Raw genomic sequence first — 23052 nt, forward strand, 5'->3', positions numbered from 1 at the left:
ATTGCTACTATAATGCATGTGATGCTCAATTCCCAGACGTAAGATGCGTTTTAGTTAACAGGAAAAACAGAGGAAACAGCAAGCAAATGAAATTTGTAATTTGACGTTAAATTTAATGATGTTGCAAATCTGAAAAAGACCAAAGAAGAAAAACAAAGGCAACCAAAAATGCTAGGATTACAAACAAGCAAAAGACAATACATGCAGGGGAAGGAGATCATCGATATTTAATTCTCAGAGAAAAAATATGTTTTGAATATAGCAGTTTTGAAGGAAATCTCATGGTGTTTGTGAATATCATAGAAATGAGCCAAGAATGCAGTATGGCTGAAATAAAAGCGAGTGTTGTTTTGGTCTCCAAGCACAGAAAGCATCCTTCATCAGAGCAAGCCAGATCTTAGGACTGCTCTGCTGAAAAATTTCCTATGCAATTCAGATTTGAAAGTCTTCATTTTGAGAATGTGCATGCAGTTCAAAGATGACCAAATTAGGTGGTGAGGTTTTGCAGACAAATTGCTGCTCGTTCCCCCACTTTTTATCGCCTACAAACTGTATTCTGTTTGTTGGCTATCAGACTTTTTTGAAAGCTAAGCACTGGGACAGTTGACTTAGCTAGAGAATCAGGGAGCTGAATAAGTGAGGTTAAGAGTGTTCCTCCTCTCCCACTCCTTTCTGTCCCGAATAAAAACTGTAAAAGGGGAAACCGGGGAAAGAACAGCACCTCTTCTTTTCTGGACCTCTTTGCCCCGGGGAACACACTGCTTTTTCCCACCACTAATTCATCCAGAGGCCCCCACTCATTATCCCACTTCTCTCCACTGGCTTTCCCCCAGGTCGCAGCTCCGTGTCTTCATTCACCACGTGCCTTCCCCTCGCTCTAAATCAACCCGAAACTTCTTCAGCTCTCCCATTCTGACCCCTCCCAGCAAGTGCAATAAAATGGGCCTATAATCCCATTATGAGAGCTCCCATGGAGAAACATATTTAGGAAATAAAGGCATATGCTTCAGAAAATTGAGCAGAAACAGGCACATCCTTTTGTAGGAAGAAATTATACAGGTTTTGAGTGGGCTGAAGTAGTGGGAGGAAGGAAGTGTGATACAATGAGAAAGGGCGGTGCTAAATCTGGTCTGTGCCTAAGGCTGGCCTTCTATTGCCAAACTCACTACCTGGTGCGCTCATTCCCAGCAACTGCAGAATTCAAACCCCGATAAACAAATCTTGTTCTTCCATTAATAACATCCATTTATAATTAGTCAGAAGGTAAAAATAATTACATTTAAACAACAATAATTGCTTTTAACAACAACCACTACCCCTACACTTGAAGTATGTTATTTAAATTCTTAAGTCAATCATTCAAATGCTACAAAATGTCAGAATTAAGGATGCAACTTCCTGGGCACCGCACGAGTCAGGCTTATACGAAGAAAACAATGTGTGAATATTTAATGAAATCAGCATTACGCACAATGGAGACAATTGTACAGCTGGCATTTACTTGCTTTCGGGTGTTGATTTTGCAGCCCCAGTAGGGGCTTCTTCATCTGCAGGTACAGATGGGCAGGGAAGGGATCACGGAGGGAGGCCCTTTCTAAGAGGTCTCTAATGTTATTTTTATTGGGCAAAGTTTTTAAAAAGATCAGTTGTCTTGGTTATGCGTGGAGCTACGGCTGCCGTGCATCATCATCATGTCTGAAGCCTGAGCATTTCCCTCATGCTGCTGTCGCTGGAGCTGCAAGGATAGCTCAGGCACTGCGCGGCAAGGAAAGGCGATTACATCCCAAGCCTGAGACCTGGGCCCAGTGCTGAGCCTGGAAAGGCAACATTAGGAAGAAGTCCCATCCGGATTTTCTTAAATAGCTCTGCAACGAAAAGTGGCAGGCGCCCCGAAAGGCCCGTCGCTAGCTTCGGTGTTGTTTCCCTTTCCTCGACTTAACGCGGCCCGCTGACGGCGCGCTTGTCTCCAGCCTGCTCTCCTCTCCTCGCCGTCGTCCTGCCTGGCCAGGGCGCAGGGAAACGCGGCCTCGCGCTGCTGCTGCGTTAATGCGGCGGGTGACCCTGCGAGCGAGGGGTTAAACCTTCCTGCAGCAGTGCAGCACTGCAAAGAAAAGGGATTATGTTGGCTTGCAGACACAATTCCCTGAGGGCAGAGCCTTATCACAGCAGAATAAATCTGAGCCCTTTTAATAAATCGGAGTGGCAGCAGCGGTGGCGGGGAGGGGGGGAAATAAACCTTTCCTAAAATACACTGCTAAGGAAATGTGGCTGTCGGGGAGGAGCTGCCGGCTGGCTTGGCAGTGCTGGTTTCGGGAGGATCCCTGCCGCGGGGGCAAGCCGGACGGCTGGCGGCCCCCCCCTTGCGTGGCGCTTGCCTCCCTCCTCCTTGCCGGCTGTGGGGTGGGGGGCCTTGGACGCTGGCGGCGACGTGGGTCCCGTCCTCGGCAGCCGGCGCGGGGAGCAACGGGTTTTGCCTGCCACCGGGCACCAGCAGCCGCTGGCGGTCTCCAGCACGGCCCAGGGCCGGTCCCCCTGCCCGTGCCACGGCCTCGCTCCTCCGTGCTCAGAGCTGCCCCGCAACGGGGGCACCGCCGGGGACGCCACCGCCGGCCGGTTTGCTTTCCACCCAAACGAGCAAGGCGCTGCCCTGGAGATCCCGCAGACAGCACTGGCTGCGAAACGCCTTGCAAGCGCCTGCAAGCATCCGCGCAGAGGAAGCTGCCTATGCCGAGGCGCCTTGTTTGAGTGCCCGGGCTGCCCTTTCTGCAAGCGCCAAAGCTGCTATCCATTTCCTAGAATTATTTCCTTTTAAATAGGAATTATTGATGATTTCTCAGAGGGAAGCCAGTAGTTTTATGCTGCAATATCCTCATGTAAAACAGCTTTTGGAGCCCTAAACCATGTGGGGCTTTAGGCAGCAGCAGCAGCCACCTGCTCTCACCTTCTTCGCCTTTCTCCACAGCAGCATCAGGCATGGCTTCAAGAGCCTGGCACTGGCAAAATGAAGCAGCAGGATGGGCAATTTTATTACCTGAAGCAACCTGCTGCCCTAGGAAACTAATGCAGATGTTCTCTAGGGTGTCCACTTAAAGCTAGCGTTATTCGGCATGTTCTGTATTTCATTTGGCATGTTATATATTTCATTGAAATGCATCCAGAGAAATTATGATATGGCATAGACAACACAACCATCAAAAAAACAAAGTAATACATGAAACAACCTCTCCAGAGATGCTACTGATAAACAACATAACCACATCACAAAACTGCTTAAACAACCGAGGAAGCAAATAACCAACAAACACTGCACAGCCTGGAAGCTGGCGCTTGCAGAAGGCATTTCTGTTTCCCTTCCAAGCCTATTTCACTGTTGGCCTCACAGAAGAACCCACCAACTGCACATGTAGAAACCTCTTCGGTTTTTACACACCAAATCTGAACGCAAAGCAAAATGACTAGTTTGGGGCCAAATCCTTATTTGAGCTACTTCCCATAGTTTTGCAGAAGTCGATAGGTATAACTAAGCAGAAGCAAAAGCGTGGCCAAGAACATCTCCCTGCTCTCAAACCCTGCAGAGTCAGAGACTAGAATTTTCCCTCTCTGCAATCTATTATTCCTTACTGACAACTGAGTTGTGCTAAAAAATATATTTAGAAACGTAAGCAGGATTACTATTGACTGTTCTCAAGCGAGCGTGTTAAGCAGAGCGGTGAGGCCGGCGGGACAGCAAGGCTGCTGCATTGGGCCAGCCCGCGGGAAACCGCCCCGGACCCACCGGGGCATCGCGGGAAAGGCCTGTAACTGGTCCCGGAGCTTCCTGCTGGATGGAAATGCTCACAGGGCCAAGCGAAAGCCCACCGAAGCCCCCAGGATCCGCAGCTCTCCGCACGTCACCGCCAAAGCGGCAGAGCTGTGGCAGCGAAATAAGGGAAAGCGCGTCCGAGGGGAGGCATTTCACTTATACGCAGAACGCAGAATAGGCTTTCATGGACAAACAGCCAGGAAGGGGAAACCCGCAGGGGAAAAATAACCCGCTGGCAAACCGTGAAGGATTTCATCTATAGATCTGCGGATCATTAAATGAATGTCTTCAGATTTCTGAGAGGCCTGTGTTCAACTGCATTTATAGGCGCGTTTCTGAGGGATGTAAATAATGAAATGCGAAGGATTTTGAAAACCAGGGCAAAGTCTGCTTTCAGCCTCGTCTCTAGAGCTTCTCCAATTTCTGCTATATGAGAGGACACAGCCATTTATAAGAGGCAGAAGTGTTATGCTGCAGAGGAGAAGGTTGGGCCGGATGGGCCCGTCACCCCTCGCTGTCCCCTCTGAGCTTTCCCAGCTCTTGCTCTGCACCCTCGGACCCTGCTCCGCAGCCTGGCCCTCCACGGCCAGCCCTGGCTTACAAAACCAGAATTTGATCCCCAATGTCCTCAGAGTGAAACTCTGGCAACCTCACACTGGCCTAGGGCTTTTTTGTGTGCTCACAGAGGGGACACGGCACAAAAGTTTGCACCGCAAGTTTGGCTGCTGTTTCTGGCATCCTCTCTGTAACCAGGAGCTCAAGCAGGAGGAAAGCTGACGGCAAACCTTGTCTGCGGGTGCACCCGCGCCGAGGACAAGGTAGGTCCTGCCCTTCCACAACATTTGCTGAAGGCAGGGCAGCGTGTTGCTTCCAGCTGCATTAGCAGGTCCAAGAAAAGACAGGTACGGGGGAAACAAGATTACACCTTGCCCTGCTAATGCATGGGAAGACCACAGAAAGTCTTGTCTTCTTTAGGACTTTACCCACATTCTCCCTAACGTCGAGCTATGAACATCTTTTTCTGTATTTGCAAAGTTTACTGTCCGTGACACTCTATTGCCCAGACCATTTGTAGGCTGTTTACTGAGAAAAAAAATCCATTACTTTTTCTAATGAAAGTTTAGAGCCTTCTTGGAACAGAGACAAGTGCAGATTTTCTACAGTCGCAGATTTCTGATGCCAATAAAAATTGGTCTAGAAACAGGCAAGCTGTAAAGCACGATTTTGAACTCCTGCCAGTCTTGCAATGGCATCATCCCATTGACTTCTGCAGAGCTGCTACGCATTGACCCTGCTGCGCTACCAGCATCAGGGCTCGCTGGTGCTAAACAACGCTTCAGCAGATGAGCAAGCGTGAGGAGGAAAAACTGACTCTGTCCCAGCAAATCATCTTCACACAGGAGAGGTCCAAACGTGGTATGAAGGCAGACGGTGAATTTCCAGATTGCAGGCTGAATTCTTCTCTCAGTAGTGTTTTATTTCATGCCAGGGAACCAATCTCGGATGATCTCCATGGCGCGCTCACTGATTTACACCAGTGAGCGCAACAGGAAGATCAGGTATTTTGTGCAGCTGACCTCTAGTGTAAGTTCTGTTCCAGTGATACAACAATTTTCAAGAGCATAAATCCTGAATAAAGTCCCTGTGGGCCAGCTGTTGTCTTCAATTACAGTATTGCAGCCCCCTAACTGCAGCTTTGTAAAACTGCTTTACAAAGCAGCCAGGGGATATTTCCCTGAGTGTATTATGAGAGAAAAAGAAGAAATATCAAGCCATGTAATTCTCTGATATAAACAGGTTCATGTCTGCTAATTTGGGATTTTGCGTGACCATGCCTGCAGAAAAAGTTGGCCCACAGGCAGGGCAACAGCCCTGGGATTTTAAGTGATGACCCAGAGGGATTTCATCAATAGCTGGAAAATATGGAAAATATTTGAAGTAACGAGCCAAATCTTTGCCTCAGGTGTAACCCGGTGTATCAGCTTCAATGGGATTGCGTTGGTGTAATTGCGAGTGCTGGCAGATGAGCTCGAGTGAATCAGACTGGGGGGAGGGAGTGTGAGAAGTTACCGGCTGCTTGCTCCGCCGGAGATTTCCACCCCCACAGCAGTGCTGGTAGAAACACATGCCCATGCCTCAGCCGCTTCCGTGCAGTGTCTGCTGCCTTCGCTTAAGCCTACCTTGATCAGCCCGGGCATCGCCAGTCCTGGCTGCCAGGAACCCAAATGCCAATGGCGGGGGGTGAAGAAATGGTCGGGAGATGGTTACGTCTTAAACTGCCTCTGCTGTTTGCTAAGTAAATGCAGGTCAAAGCCCTGGATATGACACGGCTTGTTTAGTACCGGGGTTTTGTCCATGGCTTAGGACCCATGTCCGAGCCCCGCTGTGTGATGGTGTGCAATGGGGAGGCGGGGAGGTGCTCCGTCCCAGAGCTCAGTCCGGGTCCCTGCATGACCTCCAGGCCTGCATCCTGCTTTGTCTCAGAGAGTGATACAGGTACAAGGTTTGTGGGCACTGAAAAGCTGTTAAAGCTCAGTCTCTTCTCCTAGGCCCAGCCACACATCTGCAAAATATCTCTGCTCCTGCTTCTGTTTATAAATCTTTGTGCAAGAGGAGGAATAATGTAGACAAATAATACTGGAAAATGTATTTATTAGGCCTGAACCTCACGATGTTAGTGGAGCCATGCTGATTTACATCATCTAGCAATTTGGCCCTTGTTATTTTTAGCTTCTTTTAATGTAAATGCACAAGTAGAAACAATGAGAGCCAGCAGTGAGTGACCAAAGTGCTCTCAGCTCTAGGTAATACCTGCATCCCACAAGCAAGAGCGGCTGTTGCAAAGGCATTCATTGGCTGAGCAGAAGGAAAAAGCCAGCAGCAGTCTCCCATGCAGTTTGGTTAATGACAGGGTAGCAATCAGGATCAGTGTCTTATATATTAACTAAGAAAGCAGCGACCTTCTGAATTTGTTGCACTAATTGTCATGTTGCAGCATACAGAACGCTGTTTCCTCAGATGTCCCACAGTTTCTCTCAACTTCCAGTTTTTGCCAGCTTTGTGTGTTCATCAGCATGTAGTGCAATATATTATATTTCCAATTGGATTTTTTTACGCATGCAAACCCTCTTTCCTTGTCACAAATTCCTGTTCTCTCACACAGCAGGCTGGCAAGATTCAGTTCCTATAAAGGCTTTTCTGGAAACTATTCCAGTCTCATTAAATCCCTACTGAACTCATCAAAGCTTAAATTAAGAAGTGCAATCCATTTCCTGAGGTCAAGCATTTCTTTTAGCTCTGTTTTAAGCTAGTGAACAGAAGCTGGAGGAAACAAAAGCTGGTGAGCTACTTTCCAGGCCATGGCTGGAGCCTGCCTGCTAGCAGCTATGGCTGGAAGCTCATCAGAGCGTGTCCGCCCGCCTGAAAAGCCGGGCGCAGTGGGAACTGCGACAGTGCTGCTGAAATGCCCAGCTCCCAAATTCAGTGTCATTGTGAACATGACCCCAAGATTTTACTTTTCTCCAGCCTACTTAGACTTAGAAGTGAACTGGCTTGGCATGCCTCAAGCTTGAGGATCCATGGAGGAATGAGTAAGCCAGGGCTGTATCATCTTTGTTTTGTCACTAGACCTTAGCGCAGTTGCTGAGATCTGATTCATACTGACGCCAAGTTCCCTTTGTATGAAAGAGCAAATGCAATCAAAAATCATGTCCATCAGTCTTTTCTGTTCTTGGACTAAGTAATTGATTTTTAGTCCCGTTTCCTATGGTAACGAGGCTTCCTGATCTCAGTCTGCATGTGTTGTCCCTAATAACTTTTGAATCCATTGGCTAATTTCAGTCAAATTTGATAGAGGCCTGAAGGATAATTAAGTTCCTACAAGTTTTCTAAAAATAGGCTCTGTGTGAAAGACTCTATTAATACCACATAACTGCCTTCACCACAGATAGAACTGCGGCGTTTGCTCACTTCTTACTGGACACCAGGGAAGCCACAGAAGGAAAAGCTCTTAAGAGTGACTCAACTAGAGAAAAGCTTCATCTGGGACTTGCAATCAACAGCAGGATGCAAATCCACAAAAGACCAGGCTTCCTTCGGTCCAAGGGTTCAAAGAACAACTTTCTATTTTAGCTGCAACATAATGGATATTAAATAACAAATCAGTATTAAATTAGGCCTTTATAAATGGGTCCCCGGTAAGTATCACAGAATAGCCTCAAGAGAAACTCCTGGTAAAAAATATGTGAATTTGCAAAAGCTGGCAGCTGTCTGAGCAGCAGAGAAAAATGAATAGTGCCAGAATAAATGGAATGTAAATCAGTAAAACATGTATGTGCAAATATTGTTCCTTTCTCTGCTCAACTGAACTCAAACTTTCACTCCAAATTAATTGCATTTGACTTAAGGGGGTCTTTTTACTGAGTAAAGCCTGCCAGATTTCCATCCAAACACAGGAAAAGGAGGATGGTGATAGGTACGGGAGTAGTTGTGCATTAGCTTTGGGGAATGTCCGTGCACTGCAGGCAACTCCTGAACAATCAGTGCGGAGCACTCTGCTCCCCACACTGCACGGGTCTAAAACACTGGGCTGGACCATCCCCGTATCTCCAGCCTGAGGAGCTGGTGCTGCTCCCAGCCGGGGGCTGAGCAGTCTGCTCTGGAGCTGGAGCCGGCTCGAGCCCTTCTCCTTATGCATTGACCACCTGTACGTGACGCGGGCCACGCTGCAAGAATGTGGCATGCCCTCGCTAGGCACCATGGGGTCACGCTGCCTTGCAGGTGGGCTAGCAGCTGTCCTGAGGGCCTTGGGCCTGAGGACATGGTGTCCCGCATTAGGGAGGTGTGGGTGGAGGAGGCGTGTGGTCAGGCTTACCGGTGTGCATGGGACAGAGGCTGGCTCAGCGGAAACGGGCAGTGTGCGCCTGGGCTGCCACAGAACCCTACCTAGTCCAGGCTAGGGCAATGTTTTTTCTGTTTTGATACTCCATATATAAAATACCGTTTCTGCTTTATGAATCCCTCATTTGCTGTCTTTGCAGCTCATCCATCTGTGTCCATTTTAATATTTCTTTCCATCCTCCCTCTTTTCTCACTAGCTCTTCTTTTGGTGTTGCTTCTCCCACCCACAGCCCAGCCTCATTTGTACCTGGTCTGACCAGGCTGGCATGCAAAAGGATTAAATCATCATTTGAACCAGATCCAAGGGACATCACTGGGCAATGGAACCTTAAAATAATAACAACACCAGCCACTTGGTGCTTAGGAAGTCATTTTTCCTGCATTGCAGATGGGGGGTGAGTGCTCATACCATTTACCATCACTCTTCCTCTCTGTGTGAGCTGGCAGGCAGAGGGTGTGCAATTTGCTGTTTGCTGATGAAGAATAAAAGTGAGAGGTACACCTTTTCTTCTCAGTGAGCTGGAAATCCAGGGGCTCTTTTATGTTACATTTGGAACATTTGACTCAGCAGCTGAATATAACCCACCGCCTCCAAACTGCTCTTCCACAGAGAGCATTGCTGGTAATTGGATGGGTGTAGACAGGTTTGAGGAGGAAGGAACCAACAAAGAAGTTTTCCATTCCCGTGCAGGATGAAGTGTTTTCCAGTAAAGGCTTCTCCCCATGCTTCTGCACAGCTGGGGCTGGAGAAGCCAGTGCTTTGAGGAGCACCAGCCAGTGCCCACTAGAGCGAGGGCTTCACAGTCTCAAGGTGAAAGCCATACAGCATGACCCTGCCGCCTGGGAAGGCCGGAAATGTTATCTGCCTCCAAGTAGCTTAATCACGCGTGATAAAGGGAGAAAGACTGCTTTTAGTTGGGGCAGAAAGATTCACTATGAGACCAACCAATTTTACTAATGATCCCAGGAAATGAGAAAATCCTTCCAGAGCATCACCACAACCCCATCACAGATAAAAAGCTGGGACTCAGACACAGTACATGTTTTATTATTAAAAAAATGCATAAAAACTAATGACATGCTTCCCAAAGTTAGAGTCTGTATGTACATCTGCACTTCCCAGGCAGCTGCAGGGAGCATAGCCTTCCACCTTCCCTGCAAACATGTGCACTGGCACAGGTTTTTGTTATACTTTGTTAGGTGTTATCTTCTCACCTGCATTTGCAGCACCCCAGCTAAATGAAGAGAAAACCCTGTATTGCCTGGGGTTTAAGATGGTGCAGTTTGTATGTGACTGAAAAACTGTACTGAACTTCTGCAGATGTCTGTAGGACATCATTTTTCAGTAGGAGACTTTACAGAAAGGACCTGTGCCCAAACCCCAGGCTGAAATTTCCCTTCCCTAGGAAGTGTTCACAGTAGGGGCTGAAAATGGACCTGAATTTTGTAGTTAGCCCCCGAGCCGACAACAACCAAATATTGGGCATTGAAGCATGGAGTGTTCTGATACCAAGTCTGCAATCTAATTTGACATATTGGTCCCACCTTTGACAACTCAGCAAATTATGACATTTATGGTATTTACTTCTAAGGAAGAGCAATGTGGAATTTTAAGTCATGTGATACTGCTGAGTTTTCAGGGCACTGGAAATAAAACAAATTAAGACCAAGCAAATATTTAGGATAAATAGAGTAAGATGTAACTGCACTTCCTTGCAAGTGCTGAGAACCACTGCACAAAACAAATGCTGATTTACATTAAAATATTAAATTATTGAAAAGCACACAAGCGCTTGCACTTATAGTGAGTCAGACATGCTGATTGGAAAACAAAACAAAACCCGAAGAGCAAAAACACTAATTTTGCCCTGTATGGAAGGCTGCAGTGATACTAGCCTATGATCTGATGTGGCTTTTATAGCATGCCTGAAGACCTCCTTAATAGGATGGCCAGTGTTTCTCAAGCTTTTTCATAATGATCTCTCTCAAAAGAGATCTACTAGCAGATCCCTTTGCCCGCAGCACACACACCTTCCCAAAACTGATTTCACACCTTCACTACAGCAGCTACAGCACTTGGTTATTTGAAAAAGTAATAGGACAACTAAAGAGAAAGATTAAAGTAATCCTATTTTAAAGCAAATGCTGAATCCTGCTCTCACTAAATCTGACGCAGGTCTACAGGCCGCCATTCTGTGTCTAGGCTCTCTCCCTCCTCTCCTGGAGGGCAGCACTTTGCATTAAGCAGCACTGCTTCCCCGTTCAGCTTTTAAGTCCCCTCTGCACTGCTTCCTTTCGATCCCTTTGAAGTTGGATCTTGTCCTCACACATGCCAGCTGCTCCCCCTCCCTTCACTTTTTAATGCCAGCTGCAAGTCTGGTCAGGCCTGAATTGGCATCAAACAGAAGACAAAGAAATACACAAGGGTTGAAGAGGGATGCTGGATTTTCCTTGTTTCTAATTTCATCGCTCAACCAAAGCATCTGAAGTTCTTAAAAGAGCCCTGGCCTGAGGAAGTAGCAAGTGTCACTGCATGAAAAATGCCAGATGTTCAAACTCACTGCTGGGCAGAAACAGATCCGCGGATTGCAGTTTGAGAACCACTGAGGTAGGCAGCAAGTCTAGGCAGTACTGCTGAGCAAACACAAGGGGGATTTTGCCCTGTTGTCCTGAATGACACTGTAAATACCCACTAGTGTTTTCAGAGGTACCAGGTCCAAAGTTATGCAGCCAGGGTCGAAGACAACATCTACACAAGAGCAAGCACTGACAGAACAGCAGGCGCATTTGGCTCTGCTCCAGCAATCAGTGAGAAGGAGCAGAGCACAGACTCTGACCGCCCACCTTAGTGTCAAACTCCTTTCAGTGGGATGTGACCAACCTGTAATCCTACTCTCCTCATTCCCCACATCTGAGGGGTTGTGAGGGCCAAGGTCTTTCCAAGCTGTCCACCTCTGCAGCCCACAGGCACAGTGAAAGCTGCAGTGGCCGCCTGGGGACTCTGTGCTGCTCAAAGCCATCCCAGACACAGCGCCAGAGACTCTGGTGCTGTGGCACCGCAGCTGCACACATCCCGTCCCAGGGAAGCAGAGTGTCACTGTTATGTACAGACTAGCAACTTTTCTCTCCTTCTGTCTCCAGCTCATACAGAAGGCTTTTGTCCTCCCCATCCGCCACATCTGGATGCCTTTCACCCTCAGCATCGTCTCCAAGGCACAGGGGGCTCATGATGTAGCGATAGTCACTAGAGACAGTGGCTGCTGCCCCAGCCACGCTCTCCTCACTGTCCACATCCCCAAAGGAGGCGTGCAGCGCTGGGTCACTTGCAGGGGCCTCTTTCTCCTTCCCGATGTTGACATAGAGAGGATCTTGACTGGAAGAGAGCACGGACATCCTCCCCCGAATCATTTCCAGCTGGGACCGGAGGACCCCAAAGCTTGGGCGTAGCTTGGGCTCAGGATGCCAACATCTGCACATGAGATCGTAGCTGCAACAGAGAGACAAGAGCACTGAGAAAGGCCTCCATCCCGCCACTACGACGCCATGCTAGTGCAGTTCTGTAATTCTTCAGCGGCGTCAGGGAGGAGCAGTGCTACCTGCAGACCACCAAAATCCCTAACTGCAGGGAGACTCTCTTACAACTTGGGTAAACAGGCTCTAACCTTTTCTTTCTTCAGGGCAGAGGGTGGGCTGAGCACAGAAAATGGAGGTTGGTAAAAATTCTAGTTTTAGCAAGTATATATTTGCTTGGAATTTGCAGTGCTTGTTTTTTAAAATCAGATTGCATATGTCATTGAGGTATTACAGACATTTAGAGATGTGCAATATTTTTGCAGTGACAATTGAAAAGCACAGTCACTTTCCCCAAAACTTAATGGCTTTGGGCTTGCACAGGAGACAGCACATAGGCTGTTACTATGGATCTCATTCCTTGTTCTTTCCCATTTTCAGAAGCATTGTCATTTTGTTCAAAATAATAATTTAGAAGGTATCAAAAAAATCAAAAAACCCTGTCAAAGGATGCTGAACTTTTTGGAAAATCTTATTCCACTGTCTGTGGAGAGCTTGAATAGGACTGTGAGTATAGCACCAGCTACTAATAGTTTTTGAATTTATTCATGAGAAAAGTCCCAGTTTATAACCTCTGCTACGGTTGAAGCTGTCATTGCAAACGCTGTAGAGACCCAGTTGTAGGAGGTGCAAGTTACTTCTAGAACCTTCTTTCTCAAAATATGTTAACTCAGGGCCCCAGGCACAATGCCACTATTGCCGGATGACAAAGCGCCAGCGCGACTGGGAAACGGTACAACAAATATGTGTAAAGGGCTGCAATGGGGCTGACAGCGACTTCATTGCTGGCTGAGATATGCTAAAACAGCCCTTCTACTACAGATGCACCACCTCGATGCAGAAAACTTGCTCAGTGCTGTTATGGGCCGTAGTCACAGCTGTGTTACACGGGCAACGTTTCTCCTGAGGGCAAATGCCAGCTGGAAGCTGCAGTCACTGCAGCTCTCACTGACCAAATGCCAGCATGAGAAGTCACTGGCTCAGACGGCATGTGCTGGGGAAGGGGGATACGAGCTCGGCTCCTCTGATCGCCACCCTCATGGGCGACGACGTATCAGCGCTCAGAGGAGCGCCTGCGCTCTGCCGGCCTCCAGCCAGCCCGGCCTCCCTCCAGGGCTCGTTTTGCTGGAGCCCCGCCAGGCCTATTGTCCTCCTCTCTGTGCATCATCCTCAAAATTGGCAGCTGCTTTCCTATTTCTTTATTGTTGCCAGTTCTGCAGGGAACAGGAACAAAGCACGATCTCACAGTGCTGGCACTGAAAAGCTCTACAGACAAACAAACCTCAGTTAGACTTCTAAACGGAAAAAAATCTGATATGGCCTTTGCTAGGAAATAAAGCATTTCACGATGGCTTTTATTTTACTTTTATGTCCCTTGCCTGATATCAGTTTTATGAGCCTGTTTTCAATCTCACATTAGTTTTACAGAAAGCTTCAATGCTTCACTTGTCTTAATCCTGATCTACAACCCTCAAAAGTGGTAGAAATAACTCAAAACACTCCACATAAAATATAAACTTTCTACTCTGCAGGACCAAAGTAAATAAGCTCTTTAACCCTCACCGCCAACAACAGAAATTTAGTTGAGGGAAAAGGTAGAGAGCTGGGAGTGGCTGTACTGAATCAGCCCAAAAGCCCATCTGCCCCAATATCCCACCTTTGATAGTGGCCAGTAGCAGAAGCTTGGGGAAAGCATATAGGGTGAAGGTGAGCATACACAGTGAGATCTTCCTGGCACACCCTCTCAGACCTCAACGATTTGTAGTTTAGGAGCCTCTTGAAATGGAGACTGTGTTTTTTCAGTAGTTTTTGATGTATTTTTCTTCAACGCCTAGTAGCTTTTTGAATCTTGTCTATACTTTTGTCATCTATAACATCCTGGGGCCATAAACTCCACAACTTGGAGCCGAAGCTACTCACAGTAGTTGAGATACAGACTTACAGAATTTAAGCAGTGGTATATTGATATTTTCATTTAAGTTTAGGAATAGTTAAAATGAACTGCTGAGAAGACAAAAGTGTACAGCTTTAATAAAAGGAGTACAGATTATTCCCTCATGTAGAAAACAAGGCTGGAGAAAGGAAACCACATAAAATATTCCACCATCATAGCAGAAGGAAGGGGGGAAAAGCAGGCTTCCATGTGTCGCTTTTACAAACAAGGAATAGCTTGAAAAGGCCTCTAAAGCCAGTGTAAAGGCAGTCAATACAGTTTGGGCATCTATTTCAACCCTAAGGGCGTACTCTAGGAATCTTATTCCAGCCACAACCCTCGCAGCAATGGTTCCTGAGCACACATTTCGCATATTCTGTTGGCAAAGAGCGTGCCCTCAGCTGCAGGAAGGCAGGAGTGTGGGCCTGGCTATTCAGAGGCCATAGAGGTGGCAACATGTGGCTGCCTGCTCCCCAGGTGGCTGTCCGAAACCTTCCTGCAAGTCTGAAAATGTCTGAAACCAATATCCAAAGATTGCCATGGTTTTGTTTCCACCTGTAGTTTAAGGTGGGACACTGATCCACAGAGCTTTAGATCCTCATGTGTCCCCTCCTTCTTTTATCCTGCTATTTTTGGTGAGATTAGCAGATGCGATTTTGAAAAACAAACCTAGCACTGAAAGACACATGCCAGCCACTGGCTCTGCAATTTACTTTCCTCATTGTCTCGCTAGATTGTTTGTCCATTCAGCCTTTGGGATGTGCCATGAAACTCATCTCTTTTCTTAGATGCTGGCCTGAGAGAGGTAGGGACAGCGAGTTTCTGCAAACGCAGTTATAGTTTCCACAAAGCCAAGAGCCTCTAATGTTGATACTGTTCATGCTCTTGAGCCAAGTTAGCTGCTCGTGTAGCTACCACAGGTTCCAGGGAGCCCTGCCAGCAGAGAATATTTGGTAGCTAACCCAGTGACTTTCTAGTGAACGCCTGTGTGTACTGGAAAGTGAACAGATTCAGATCAGAGCCCCAGCCAGCTGCTCCTGTTTCCTTCCAGTAAGCCAGACTTCTCAGGGAATCAAATGTCATCAAAGAGAAGAAGTACTCACACATCCTCCAGGCACTCCGGTGGCTGCTTCAGCCTGTTCCCACTGATGAGGTAGTTGTAGATTTCTGCATTCTCAATGCCAGCATAAGGGGTTTGCCCTCGGGTCACAATCTCCCACATGGTCACCCCGAACGCCCACTGAAAGGGAACAGCAAACAGAGCTAGTGAACAGACAGTTCCCTGCTTGCTGGGGTAGGGTTTCGGTATGCTCAGTGCGGGCCAGACTGTGGCTTGAACTCTGTGAGGCCTCTCAGCCTGGGGCAAGGTCACATGAGCAACAATGGGGCCCTGCTAGTGCAAGGGCTATCCAAACTCTAGCTAGAAAACAAAAAGAAAAGACCCAGCAGATGTAGCTGATGCTCACACATTATCTCAGGAGGCAGCTGAAGGCCCTGCCCAGACCAATGCTGCAGTGGAGCAGGAGGGCCTCTCAGAGTTCCTGTTGTCTCCCATCTGCAAACCTCTCCCAAGGATCTCCCACTTAGGGTTTTTGAAGGTATGTGGTATCAGTTTTGTGATTTTCAGCTATATGAAGTTTTGCTTTGGGGCTCATAGATCAGATGCTTAATCCACTGAGCCAGATTCTGGGTTACTGGGAATGTACAGGCACAAATGAAAGCCAAGTTCAGCCAATGAGCAGGGGAAGTAACCACTTTTGGCTCATGTTGATTTTTGCTCTGTGCTGCAACAGTCATACCTGTACATTTAAATCTAAACTGCAGAGTTTGTTAGGTGCAAAATATATGGTTCTCTTAAGCACAACCCTGTTCAGTGTCTGAGATCACCAATCACTAAACACTGTCTACAGTGGTTACGCCAATCACTGGGTGACACTGCAGCTGAGTTACAAGGCCCTCCTGGCTATCTCTTCAGAGATGCTGACATGGATGACTGGGAAGACAAGTGCAAAGCCATGAAGGACAAAACTAATAGGAAACCAGATAAGAAGACAGCAGTGAAGAGGGAAGAAGGTATCAGAAGCAGAGAAAAAAAAAATGGAAATTTCAGGTGATGGGTTTAGTCTCACTCCCTAAGGGAAATATTAAGGGGAAGAGTATCTAAGCACTGATATACTCGGAGTCTGAGAAGGTCCATCAGTGCTTTCTGTAGGATGGAGTACTCTTGCTACACTTGTATGTGAGTGTATAGGTTATGTGCATGTGAGATCATGTCATCTTTAAATTGTAATGCAGAAGAGAAAGGAAAAAGAATAGAGTAAGAGTAAGAAGAGATTGCACAAAGAGAGAGGAAAAGGAGGAGGAAAAAGGAAAAGGCAGAAGAAGGGGATGGGGGTAAGAACCAAGAAATGAAGAAAGACTGAAGGACAAGAGGAGCAGGAGAAAGGGGTTCATCTCTTCTGCTATACATAAACCATGCACAGATATATTTGGTCCTGAGTTCTGAGAGCAGCCATGGCAGAGGTGGCACTGTGCTTCAAACACAAGGTACCAAGCAAACTCTCTTTCCCATCACCAGGGCCTTTTCCTATTCACAGTGAATATAGAAGGATTCCTTCACTTCTGCAGGAATACAAGCAGACCCCAAATGCACTAGAGCAAAACTTACCACATCACTATGTGTCGTATACAGATTATCAGCCAGACTTTCCAGGGCAAGCCACTTCACCGGCAGCTTGGAAGCACAGCCCTGACGGTAGTAATCTCCACTGTAGATTTTCTTAGAAAGGCCAAAGTCTGCAACACTCACATTCATGTTCTCATCCAACCTAAGGGAAAGTTTTAATTACTAAGAAAGGCATTTATTGGCCACCTCAGGGAATAGACTTCATACTCCTAGGTCTCATAAAAGACCTCCTGCTTTCCCCAAAAGGAGATGTGGTGAAAGAGGCACTCAGCTTCCTCTGAAGGAAGTCTACATATTTTTAAAATATTTAAAAACAGGAAATCAGTAGGGGTTTCTCTGAAGCGCCAAAGCAGGCTAACTGATCCTTTTCCATTATGACTATCAGGTTCCTGTCTGTACATCTGGATATTTAAATGCCATTGGAAATACGTGTCTCATTTCACATTTTACTGGTTGTCGTGGTTTTCTTCAGAGGCAGAGTTCTATCTGCTATAATGGGTTGTTCCTTACTCTGCCCTCAGGTAAGAAGCAGAGAAAAAAAGGCCAAAAAAAAAGATCTTTCTTCTCTTCAAAGCAGGCGAGGCAATTTGAGGACAAGAGCAGCAGTGTGGGATCATACAATGTACTAACTATGTAATTATTTGAGAAGACATTCTTCACATAAGCCACCCTTTACCTACTTTCTGGGAAACTCTACATGAAACTCTACATTTCTTACACTGTGACAATCAAGTCCTCAAAATACGTACTAGATACGAATACAAATTCCAGGCTATACTGAAAGTTCCTTACTCCTATCACAGCCAAAACCCATTCTTTCCTGTTGGCTACCTATGATATGCAGCAAATAGCCCCTGCTGACACGCAACCAGCAGAGTGACTAATTACAAAATATATTGCAATGGACCCTACAGACACATGTGAAACCAGTGCTGGAATAGTCCCCTATAAATAGAGGTGATTTGGAAGCTCTTTTGGGGCTTAGGAGTTTCCACCCCCACCATGCCTGGCCATAGCTCCCCTCTGCCTACTGTCACTTAGATGCAAGGACTGGCATCCTGGGACAGGATCCCTCCCCACTTCTGTCCTGCAAAAGGCTGCTCGTGCCTCTCTCAGTCACTCCAGTCTTTCTTTTCTCTAAAAGCTCACAGTTCACTTACATGCAGTTCCGAGCTGCAAGGTCCCTGTGTATGAAGTTTTTTGAGCTCAGATACTCCATCCCACTGGCAATGTCAATCATGAACTTGAGGAGTGTCTGAACAGGCAAGTTCTGAAAGAAATAACAGTTTAAATTCTGTTCCTGGAAACTCATGGCAAAACTGCAACATTTACCACTAGCCCTACTGAGCAGGGATTGGGTGATACAGAGAGGGGATGGAAAGGAGGAGTTGGTCCTCAAAGTGGGTGGGATTAAATGCAGTCACTTCAACATTATATCCCAACCCCAACTTCCACTGGTGTCAGAGTCTGGTCATCTGCCAATGGCTTTGGGACACCAACCCTGAACTGATCTGAGTATGATCTCTGAAAATCTGCAACCTTCCAGAAGGAATTCTACAATAAGGAAGACTTACAAAAGGGTTTTCCCCAATTCGTGACATCAGCAGAAAAGCATGAAGATCTCCATGCTTCATAAAAGGCAGGATCACCATGGGAATTGGGAGCCGACCCTTGGGGCGACTTCGTAGACTGACTCCTAATGAGGATACACAGAACAAAAGGTTTTTAGCAAACAGATCAGTCCCAAGGGGAATCTTACAGACTGCTATGCCTTCTTCTTGAGAATTTGGAGGAAAACATGCCTTTTTGAAGGGTAGATTCCATGCTCCAAGCTCCTTTGCATGGCTTCATTCCAGGAGGTATTGAGATATCTCTAATCCACTTCACCTCAGGGGGAACACTAAGTGCTCAGTGCCTTTCAGTTTCTTGTAGGACTGGCTGTAAGTGCTTCCAGGATCACTGTAGACCAGACTGCCCCCAACCCCAGGGTCAGCAGAGCAATCTCCACATTTTGGAGATCGTCCAGGTTCCACAGTGCCCCCATGGATGTCTTGCTTCTTACCCAGTATTTCAGAATGGGCAAACCTCCTGTCTCCCTACTTTTTACTAGCTCTCCACATTTCACAGTAGTTCAGACATCTCTCAGATAGTCAAACATAGTATTTGCAAGAACCCCCAAAATGGCTTAAACAAGAGAGGTTGATTACAGGTGTGTGAGGAGTGCATGTGCATTTTGTGAGTACTTACGCACCTCCAACTTTCTCCAAGCATGGGAGGAGCAACACTGATACACACAGGACTCCAGCCTGCTAAGTGGTTGCTCCCTACAGCACCAGAGGTGACTGCATTAACACTGCTGTTGGCCAGCAATGCCTGTGAGCATGTGAGGCTGTGTGGGATCCTGCAGGATGCGAGGTGCTTTTTGGCTTCACAGAGCAGCACTGCTCACTCACCGATCAGTTTAGTAACATGTGGGTGGTCAAACTCCTTCATGCATGCAGCTTCTCGCAGGAACTCCTCAATGTCTGTTGAGGTGAAGATATCCGCTGGAAAGAAGTGACAGTAACCTCTGTCAGTGGCTCCAAGGGGCATTACAGATAATCATTATCGGAAGTTTGTTCTTTGAGGCATAGCACATCCTTTCAGACCTACAGCTAGACCAGCCAGTTTACAACAAAGCAGAGCCTGACACTTGCTCCTGGGATGGGCAGCAGTAAACATGCATCAGGGACATCTGGTGAACTGATTCTTGGCAGAAAAAAGACTTGCCGATTGGCAGCTCTTTTCTCAGCAACGACTTGCCTTGGAAGCCATGGAAATCATGTGGGTTAAAGATGTAAGAATTAATTAGCTAAAAGAAGCTAAATGATAATGGTGGGAGAGAGGAGACAGCATATAAAATTAAAGAAAATGTTGAAACTGACTGGATGGCCTGGAATCCCAGGCTAACGTGGTAGAGCCCAATCTGTGATGAGGATGGCATGAAAGATCAAAGCTTTTACATCTCTAAGCATGACTGATTCTTCTAATGTGCAAGAGCTAAGATTTTTTAAGTACCCGCAGTTCTGGAGAGCTTGGACAAAATTCAGCAGTGACATAAACCAGCATAAATCTGGAGTGAATTATTTCTTATTGCTATTACTCCAGATTTGGAAGTATATCAATATAATCAGGAATTACCCCACCGGGCTACTTCCCCTGCTGTTGCTGCTGAATTCAGTGGGAGTCCTCCAGTCCTGCTGCAAGATCAGACTCAGACTTACAGGTGAATATTCACTTCATGTGCTTTAGGCAAGTAATTTAAGTATGATTCAGAAGACGAAAGTAAATTCCCTTTTTACAGTCAACGGAGGAAGGAAGATACCTCTGGAGGGCGATACAGAGTTCCCAAGTTAGATGCCTCAAGGTAGACAGTTTGTCTACCCACAAAGGGGCTTGCAAACTGATCAGAATTATTGCGGAAACTGGAGAAAATGATGCAACTTACAGTAATGTGGTATTAGTGTATTTGGAACAAACTTGTGTTCTGTGGGGACCAGAGTCAGCTCTAGAGATAAGCAAGTGTGACTCTGCTTTATGTCAGCCACAGTTTATGTTGGTTCTGTGGGCAACAGAGAAGTAACATGGGTTAACATATATATATATGCACATATTTGCTTTGACTTACGCCTGTCTATTAATTATTCTTGCTGTTACAGACCTCTGCCTAATGAACGTTAGTTGCCTTTGTTATGTACACTCACCAAATGACAAATCAGATGGGAGTTAGACTGCTTTGTCACCTACACCTAATTGATATAAGTTTGTTTGGCAACGCATTCGGCCCAAACACTCTTCTGTTTATTCTAGGATATATGCTTGAAAGAATACAGTGTTCATTGCTGAATTATTAGGGCTAAACAGATCTGGCTGAGCTGCCTACAGCATAGGAATGTAGTGTTAAGTTGAATCAAGTAACTGAATAAGGTCCTCTGTGCACAAAAGAAGCTGTGGCTATAACTTGCTTTTGGTTACATTCCCCATGTGGTAGGCGCTGTACAACCAAATAAGGTGGTATGGACTCTCCCCTGAAAAGCTTTTATGATTAAAAGACTGATGTGAAAGGGATGGAACAGAGAACATAGGTGAAGTGGCTGGGTGGGAAGCACAGAGAAGAGTCAGGAAGAACATCGGGGGATGTGTGCTGGAGAACTGGACAGATAGTGTTTAATCCTTCCAAGCTTTCCTTTTACGTACTTCAGGTAGCCCTGCTCCCACTTACCTTTCAGCATCTTCACTGCCACTTTCTGGAAAGAGCCATCATCTAGCTTCAGTAATGCCTCTCGAACCGACCCAAATTCCCCTGTGAAATGATCAGAGCAAGCAGTGAGGGAAGAGTTTCTAGTGAAGAAAGTATGATTCACAGAAGGTTCACTACAGGGGTCACTGAGAAAGAAGCTAAACAACGATGAGAAATGCAGCTTCCAGCTCCATTTTTCATTCTGCAGTTCCAGCCAGCAACTATCAGCATGTGTGTGCCTAGAAGAGGTAGCACAACCAGCAGACAGAGGCCACTGTGCTGGCAGTCCAGAAGGCAAAGGAGAACAAGAGAGAGAGAGAAAGCAATCCTCTGCCAGCTGGAGATGCGGAGTCAGCACATGAGCTGGGATCCCAGGCAGACATTCCTGGGGAAGCTATATTGTGAGAGATGCAGCTGAGTGAGGCCCTGGTCAGAAAGGGGGCTTTTGATGGAACAGTGAGTGGGTGTGTTGGCTGAGGAAGTTCTCAGCACTTGTAGCTCTTGGAGATGGCAGCTGTCGGAGCTGACAGTTCAGTAATGGTGCCAGGATTCAATCAACTAAGACACAATCAGGCCTTACCTCTCTAAGTTCAAGGAAAGACTTCCGTGACTCACTGCTGACCAGACAATAGACAAAACGCTTACTGGCGTGAGTGGTATGTTAATTCACTGGAGCCAGTGTTTACCCCGTATGTTCTCTAAGGGAGACAAGATGAAGTGCAACTAGCCAAACCCTCTTCAAATTATTTTAGCCTGATGTGGCTTTATACCACAGCATAACAGCCGCTTTGCATCAGTTTTGACTCTAAATTTTCTCCCTCTAGTTTTGTAGCTGCTTACTCCATTCAAAATGCATTAGTATGAAGGACTATGGTACTGAAGAGAAAGAAGCAAAACATGGCACTCATGACACCTATCTCAAAAGCATTATCTTTCCACTAGCTTTTCACCAGTGTCCTTCGCTGCAGCATGGCATGTGCTTATTCCACAGTAACCATAAGCAGTGGATCAGACCGTAGAAGAGGAGAAAGAGAAGGAGCAAAGCCATTTTGTACTGCTTCCATATTGTTGCTCAGTTGCATCTGAGCCCGAGATAATATAGCCATGCCCTCTTCTAACCCGAGTCCTGACCACAGAGTTGAGGGCATGAAGCTGACAGCACAAAGCAGACCCCGCCAGCCAACATCCTCCCACCACAGCTATCCCCCAAGGTGCCACTGCAGCCTATTTCCATGCATTACCTGCCACGGGGCTAGCCCAGAATGACTGGAGCAGGATCCCAGAAACTGGCCAAGAGCTGACACCCTTTAATTACTTAGCATTGTTAAGTGCTCTGAAACCTCTTCTGCAGGAAGGCCACCTTCCTGCTGTGAAAGAGACTTTCAGGAACATGTTTGTTCTCGGAGGGCTGGAGCGGAAGAATGCTCCTGGGGGAGCAGGGTCAGAGAACTGCACTAAAACAAATATTACAAAGAGAAAGGAAGCCAAGCACTTCAGCTCCCTTTTGCTTAGGAGCCCTGACTTATGCTCCTCTCTTAGTTATTGGTTTTATCATTAAATGCTTTCACTTCTTCCTAGAGATTGCCTGTAGCTTGAGAAATAGGGAAAGATGATTTAACAATTAGTACATTAGTCTGCAGTTCGGGGAAATCTAAATTCAAATCCCTGTTTTCATAGAGAGTATGTGGGCCAACCTTTTAGATAAAGTTTAGCTAAAGCTGACCTAACTTTACTCTGCCCATCCTCCTGATCTAAAAAAGTCAGAGAAATGTTAGAAGCACCTGTGCAGGAAATCCAGCTACCCCAGTAAGAAGAACATCTAAGGGCCTGAACTAATGAGCACAAATGCCAGAAACATTCTCCACCTGTTCTAAATGTGCCAT

At 46.6% G+C, this 23052-nt stretch overlaps 1 protein-coding gene across 8 annotated transcripts in view; it reads right to left on the minus strand.

Moving 5' to 3' along the window:
* Nucleotides 1-9728: 9728 nt before the first annotated feature.
* The window catches only part of TYRO3 (TYRO3 protein tyrosine kinase), a 43851-nt gene continuing 30527 nt past the window's right edge, over nucleotides 9729-23052 (minus strand). For all 8 annotated transcript variants that reach the window (XM_026095701.2, XM_026095700.2, XM_026095702.2 and 5 more), the window contains 7 exons: nucleotides 21152-21232; nucleotides 19344-19436; nucleotides 18465-18586; nucleotides 18051-18160; nucleotides 16873-17032; nucleotides 15308-15444; nucleotides 9729-12188 (listed from right to left, as the gene is read on the minus strand). In XM_026095701.2, coding sequence (XP_025951486.1) covers nucleotides 11813-12188; nucleotides 15308-15444; nucleotides 16873-17032; nucleotides 18051-18160; nucleotides 18465-18586; nucleotides 19344-19436; nucleotides 21152-21232 — 1079 coding nt within the window. In that variant the 3' untranslated portion in view covers nucleotides 9729-11812. The remainder of the gene's footprint in view (nucleotides 12189-15307; nucleotides 15445-16872; nucleotides 17033-18050; nucleotides 18161-18464; nucleotides 18587-19343; nucleotides 19437-21151; nucleotides 21233-23052) is intronic.

Source organism: Dromaius novaehollandiae, chromosome 5 (assembly GCF_036370855.1).
Source record: "Dromaius novaehollandiae isolate bDroNov1 chromosome 5, bDroNov1.hap1, whole genome shotgun sequence".
In the NCBI taxonomy this organism is placed as follows: domain Eukaryota; kingdom Metazoa; phylum Chordata; class Aves; order Casuariiformes; family Dromaiidae; genus Dromaius; species Dromaius novaehollandiae.